Source organism: Vombatus ursinus, unplaced genomic scaffold (genome assembly GCF_900497805.2).
Source record: "Vombatus ursinus unplaced genomic scaffold, bare-nosed wombat genome assembly UNPS02014176.1, whole genome shotgun sequence".
In the NCBI taxonomy this organism is placed as follows: domain Eukaryota; kingdom Metazoa; phylum Chordata; class Mammalia; order Diprotodontia; family Vombatidae; genus Vombatus; species Vombatus ursinus.
In genome coordinates, this window is record NW_020953954.1 from 1,318,554 (window position 1) to 1,325,201 (window position 6,648).

At 54.8% G+C, this 6,648-nt stretch overlaps 1 protein-coding gene across 1 annotated transcript in view; it reads left to right on the forward strand.

The window, feature by feature from the left end:
- Positions 1–6,648, forward strand: part of MUC2 (mucin 2, oligomeric mucus/gel-forming) — a 53,579-nt gene that overhangs the window by 11,054 nt on the left and 35,877 nt on the right. Inside the window, exons 10-17 of the mRNA XM_027860202.1 lie at positions 1,250–1,360; positions 1,991–2,060; positions 2,566–2,703; positions 2,811–2,975; positions 3,662–3,756; positions 4,918–5,044; positions 5,779–6,034; positions 6,465–6,517. Of these exons, the coding sequence (XP_027716003.1) occupies positions 1,250–1,360; positions 1,991–2,060; positions 2,566–2,703; positions 2,811–2,975; positions 3,662–3,756; positions 4,918–5,044; positions 5,779–6,034; positions 6,465–6,517 (1,015 nt within the window). The remainder of the gene's footprint in view (positions 1–1,249; positions 1,361–1,990; positions 2,061–2,565; positions 2,704–2,810; positions 2,976–3,661; positions 3,757–4,917; positions 5,045–5,778; positions 6,035–6,464; positions 6,518–6,648) is intronic.

Here is a 6,648-nt window from a genome sequence, read left to right on the forward strand (position 1 = left end):
CATCCATCCATCCATCCATCCATCCATCCATCCATCCATTCATCCATCCAGTGAAACATTGATGAAGGAACCACTGGTCCTTCACTTTGGACCACTGGGTCCAAAGCGCTATTAGGCATTGAGGAATCACAGAGTTTAGAGGAGACTGCTGTGTCCACCTTGTTGGCTCTTCTGCTTACATACGCTGCGGGGAAGCTAGAGAGCGCCACAGTGCACAGAGAGCTGGAGTGAGGAAGATCTGAGTTCGAATCCAGCCTCAGACACTTACTAGTTATATGACCTTGGACAAGTCACTTATATTCTGTCTGCCTCAGTTCCTTCAACTGAAAAATAGGGATAATAATAGCATCTACCTCCCTGGGTTGTTGTAAGGACCAAATGAGATCATATTTGTAAAAATCCTGAGCACAGAGGCTGGTATATAATAGGTGCTGTATAAATGCATGTTCCCTCTCCCCTTCCCTTCCCTACAAGAGCTGTTGGGAGGTCAGCCAGCTGGGAGGCCACATCTTGGGGCGGAAGGTCCCCTTTCCCTTCATCCCTCATCTTCCATACCATGGACACATTGCCCACTTCAATGCTCTCTGGGACCTCCTATGATGATGGTCAAGGTTGATCCCTCTGTTATGATGTCTAAGAAAGTCTTGGTGACCAAAAGTCCTAGAGAGAATAATACTTCATTGGCAGAAATATGAAATTTCTTTTGACTGGAAGGACTTTCTAGAGGTCAGAAGCCTCCGGTAGCTCCTAATTGTTCTCAAGTTACATTCTGAGGTTTCTGCTTGGCATCTCTTCTCCACCATAGCCTGCCACCAGCCTTCTTTATAAAATTCTTCTCCGCACACACTAGATTCCAGCTGACCAGGAGAATTGTTTGCCTTCCAAACATGCCTTGCATTGCCCCACCTCTACACCTTTGTTCAGGCCATCCCCCCTACCTGTGATGCCCTCCCTGGCCCTTCTTCACTTGGTGAATCCTTACCCACCCTTTGAGGATTATGTCCTCGGCCCTGCACAGAGGACTGTGCTTGCCCCTCTTGGAGGCTGGGGTCATGGGCCATTGCATTTGCATCTCATCCCTGCATGACCAGGAGCTTGACTGGGGCAGGGACTCAGGCTTGGATCTCTTGGTGGGTCAGAACCAGCACCTCTTGGGGCACCTATGGGGACCAGAGGGCACACGTTGGGTCCACCCAGGGCTTCTCATGGGTCCCAGCTTTAGCAGCATCCTCTACTCGCCTTGGTGCAGGGGGACAGCAATGACTCCTATGCCCTCCTGGGAGAGCTGGCACCTTGTGGTTCCACAGACAAGCAGACCTGCTTGAAGACGGTGGTGTTGCTGACTGACAAGAAGAAGAATGTGAGTGTCCCTCTCTGCCCATGGGTGGCCCCAGCCCGTTCACCTGGCTGGCTTCTCCAGAGTTAGCTCCCAGGGGCTGACGATGCCAGACCTTGTCCAGCCATGAGGGACTAGCACAGGAGCTTTGTGGGGTCCCAGGACATACAGGGCAGGTACCTCCTCAGATTTTAGTTCAACAGGCTCTTGTCAGATGCCATGTGGCCTATAAAACCTCTGGAGGCGTTTAATTAGGGTGACACCCGCCCTGGAGGAGACATAGCTCCCAGGGGGCTGTGTCATCTGACATATGTTAAGATCTTATGGGATGGGTAAGCCCAGGGGGCTATGCTGCAGCTACGTGGCCAGGCTCTCACCTGAACTCAGTATCCAGGATACCCATGTGTCAGGCTGCCTGGTGGTGAGCATGGTCATGCATCTCTCTGAATGCTACAGAGCCAGAGAGCTCAACTCAGTGAAGCTTCTCCAATCCAAGGACATCACTCACCTCCTCAAGCCCCTTCCCTCCTCCAAAGCCCTGGAGTAGATGGAACTGAAACGTGGGCCTGGCCACCTCCCATCACCTCCCTTGGGGCTGCGCAGTGGGGGCTGCTGGTCTCATTAGGACTGTCCTGCCTCCTCTATTTCCTGCAGATTGTGGCATTCAAGTCTGACGGCAGAGTGCTCCTGAACGACTTGGAAGTCCACCTGCCACACATCGCTGGTGAGCCTGGCCACCGAAGGCAGGGGCAAAGTCTATATTCCCTCTGTCATGCAGAGCCCAGAAGCAGAGCAGGCAGAAGGGGCAGGGAAGCCCCATCCTAGTGAGGGAGGGAAGGACTTTGGGGAATTTCTGAGGATGCATCTTGGACATCCACAACATCTTTTTTTAAGGCAATTGGGGTTAAGTGACTTGCCCAGGGTCACACGGCTAGTAAGCGTCAAGTGTCATAGCATTACTCTGGAGCTGTCCACAACTCCTGAAGCAGGCCTTCACAGCTGTTGCTTGGGGGAGGGAGTAGCAACAGCTTTTGGGCTGTTGGGGAAGGCAAGTCACCCCACTCTGCAGGTAGGCAAGCTGAAGAAGGGAGAGAAGCCAGCTTGTCCAGGGTCCCAAAGGCAGGACTCAGGCCAAGGCCCCCAGTGCGAGATCGATGCCTTCTTCCCTTCCTGGCTTATTGCCCTCTCAAAGAGTGACTCCTGTTTTCCCCTGTCACTTTGACTTGCAGCAAGCTTCTCCATCTTCAAGCCCTCCTCCTACCACCTCATCGTGCACACAGCCTACGGCCTCAGGTTGCAGATCCAGCTGGTGCCACTCATGCAGCTGTTTATGACCATGGACCAGGCTTTCCAGGGCAAAGTTCAAGGTGGGGGCTCTCGGGTACTCTCTCTGTAGTCTGCCCCAGACCTGGGCCTGGGGGCTGCCCTCCTGGATTGCCTGCCTCCCATCTGCTTCCTTTGCTTTCTGCTTCAGGTCTTTGTGGGAATTTCAACGGTCTGGAAAGTGATGACTTCAAAACGGCAGGAGGCCTCATCGAGGCCACTGGCTCTGGCTTTGCTAACACTTGGAAGGCCCAGTCCAGCTGCCATGACAAACTAGACTGGCTGGATGACCCTTGCTCTCTCAACATTGAGAATGGTAAGGTTGGCTCTGCCTTCCGAGCCCTTGTCTGCCCCTCTTCACGTCCGGGTCCTTTATCTCCAGCAAGCTGCCAAGCACGTGGATGCCCACTTGGGATGGCAAGTGGTCTGGGCCAGGGTGGTTTGTCCAGGAGAAGCAGGTGGTGGCCAAGCTTTCCATTCAAAATTGAGCTCGGCAGGTCTGCCTGCCTGCACTTCCCATCCCGATGGCCTCCTTTGGCACATATGGGTAGAGAAGAGCCCAGAGGATGCTCTGCTGAGGGGCACAAGCTGAGGGGCTAGGACTCAGGCCAGTCACAGTGCAGTGTGCTTCCTGGGCTACAGCCGCAGTATGAGGAGGAGTGCAGGCTGGTGCTGTGCCCCTTTCCTTCTCCTGGAATAGATAGACCTGAAACAGTGTCCGCCCTGATTTCTGCCCCACCCCTTGGGTCCACTCCCATTCTTACACACTCACACACACTTTCACACTCACACCCACTTTCACATATACTCTCTCCCTCCCTCCCCCTCCTTCTCCTCTTTCTCCCTCTTTCCTCTTCCTGTCCCTCTCTCTCCCCCTCCCCCATCTCTGAAGATGATGAGTGTGCAGTGATAGCAGAATGGGGTTCCCAGAGCTCCTGGGTCTCTCTGTGGACCTGAGAAATTTAACCACCCCTTCCCTCCACTCTTCTCCTTCCTCCTCAGCCAATTATGCAGAGCATTGGTGCTCGCTGCTGAAGAAGACAGAAACTCCCTTTGCCAGGTGCCACTCAGTTGTGGATCCTGGGGAATATTACAAGGTGAGAGAGCTGGGATTCAATCCGTTACAGCTCGCTTCAGTCTGGGCCAGGCTGGTCTGACCCAGTCTGGTACTGAAGACATTTACTGATGCTGATTGGGTGGAAGGCAGGCCTCACAGAGTGGGGGCCGCAGTTTGGGATGGTGAAGGCCGTGCTGTAGACCTAAGTACCACAAGGTGGGTGGTGCTATCCTGAGAGATGGAAACAAACATGTCCCCGGACCCCATCACTTCTCCATCCTCCATAGCTTCACTAGTACAAAGTCTGGCACAAGGGGAACATAGGAGATCATAGGAGCTGGAAGCGAGGGAGAGAACAGGCCTTTATTAAGCACTTACTATGTGCCAGGCTCTGTGCTGAGTGGCACCAAATATTATCTGGTTTGATCTTCACAACTACCCTGGGAGGCAGGTGCTGTTATTATCCGCATTTCATAGTTGAGAAAACTGAGGTAGGTGACCTGCACAGGGTCATCCAGCTAGTAAGAGTCTGAGGCCGGATTTGAATTCAGATCTCCCTGGTCTCGGGTCCAGTCCTCTATCAACTACATGGTGTAGAAATTGGGGCCGAGAGAAGTTAGCTGACTCCGGGCTCGGTGGAGGAGTGCTCACAGAGAAGGGAATCTGGGAAGCTTCACGAGAGAAGTGGCATTTGAGATGGACCTTGAAGAAGGGGGCAGAGAAACAGGTCTGGCACAAGGGGGAGGGGGAGAAACGTTCCAGACAGTGCAAAGAATATGGGTGAGAGCTCCCCCCACGATAGGCATTTGCACCTGTATGAGGAGCTGAGCAGCAGGTGAGGTCTCTGCGTCTCCCTCTGGAGGGGATCGAACGGGTTGATCTCAGGAGCTCCCTGGGGATTTCCTCTTGGAGTGGGGTGCTCTGTCCGATGTGCTAGCCAGGGTGGGCAACCTCAGAGAGGCTGGACTGTTTGCCCCACCCTGGCAGGAAAGGTGACCTGTTTGTGGCTGGGTCTGTCCAGTCTCTCCAGGGTTGTATTGATCCTAGGGGGCTCAGCAGCCTCCGGAAACCCAAGCCTGGCAGGGAGGGAGAAGGGGAGAAAGACTCTCGGTGGTCACCGCAATTCTTCCTAGCCCTCGGCTCCTCTATCCTCTATCCCCAGGGGTCCTTAACCCTCATTTTCCTTGTGTTGTGATTCTAGAGGTGCAAATATGACACCTGCAACTGTCAGAACAATGAGGACTGCATGTGTGCCGCTCTCTCCTCCTACGCCAGAGCCTGCTCTACCAAGGGGGTCATGCTGTGGGGCTGGCGGGAGCGAGTCTGCAGTAAGTACCAGCTCCATCCACCACTGGCCGGCCGTGATGGGGGAGGGGAGGACACAGTGACATCTGAGGCTCCATCGCGGCCGTGGCCACTGACCTGAGTTCTTGGGCATGGGGCGAGGGAGAGGAATACCACACCTGAGAGCTCCCCGAGAAGCCCAATGCCATCTGCTCATGTGCAAATCCTCACGTTTCCTTGCTGGAGCTTGCAGGGATTTCTAAAGATGTCCTAGAAAGCAAATCTGCTCAAGCGGAGTTAAGGCAGCCTTGCACATGTAACGCCCAAAGTGCCAGCAACGCCTTGTCTCAGCTCCACTCTGGGAAAAGCAGAGAGGTGCTTTTCGTGTGGATAGAAAGATGGCAATGAGACTTAAGCTTCTGTCCTCAAGGACCTGAAGGTTGGCCCCTGGCCCCAGCATCTCAGCAATGAGCCGCCCTCCCCCCCCCGCCCCCGCCCCCGCCCCCAGCACGATGCTCTCTGACGGAGGCTTGTGGGGCAGCGAGACAGAGCAGGGGCCCCTGGTGCCAGCGCTCTCCAAGTCTAGCCTCTGCAGGGACGAGATGGAGAAAAGTCTGGTAGAATTCTAGCTTGGCCTGTCCCTTTGGCAGGTGATGTTTCTGCCAGATTCAGATATCGGAGAGATGTAGGTGACTGGCTGCTCTGCTCGGCTCAGCCTACTGGCTGGGTATCGATTACTTTCTGGATCACTCACTATTTTTCACATTTTCCCACCCAGACAAGGATGTTGCGTCTTGTCCCAACTCCCAAATCTTCCTGTACAACCTGACCACGTGCCAGCAGACCTGCCGTTCACTCTCCGAGGCAGACAAGCATTGTCTCAGGGGCTTTGCTCCTGTGGATGGCTGCGGCTGTCCTGAGGGCACCTACGTGGATGAGAAAGGGCGTTGTGTGCTCCTCTCGAAATGCTCCTGCTACCACAGAGGCTTGTACCTTGAAGCAGGAGAAGTGATCCTGAAGGAGGATGAGCGCTGGTGGGTGCCCGCTGGGCTCTGCTCATTCATCCTTCACCGGGGCTGGGAGAAGGGAATCAGGGAGGGTCTCTTGGGGCAGCTACCTGGACAGAGGTTTGACTGCTTGGGGGAGGATGCAGGGGAAGGAAGGGCCCCGCTCCCTTGCGTCTGCTTTGCCCCAGCGTGGCTCGGTTTGGAGCTGTGAGGGCCGCTGTGGCATAGTCTTGTAGCTAATAGCCTCAAGCCTGGCCCAGTGGGATTCTTTCTGCTTTTGCCTCTGGTACCAGGGTGGTGGCAGGGACGGATCCGAGGGCACTGCCGGGGAAGCTTCTGGCTCCAGTCTGGGAGGAGCTGAGATATTGGCTGTGTCCTCTCTGCCCCTGCTCTGGGCGTGCAGAGCAAGCGGCTGCTCCTTCTATCTGTTCCACTCATGGTTCCCTGTTCTTTCCAGTGTCTGTCAGAATGCGAGGCTGCGTTGCACTCAAGTGAAGCTTATTGGTCAGAGTAAGTAGGCACCTCAACTTGGGGCAGTTATTGATGGAGCTCCCCTGGCTGCTCAGGCTCCTTCTTTTCTCTAGGGCCTCTGGGGGTGTCCACTCTCATGCCAGCTTGTCCACACCCCCCACTTCTCTGGC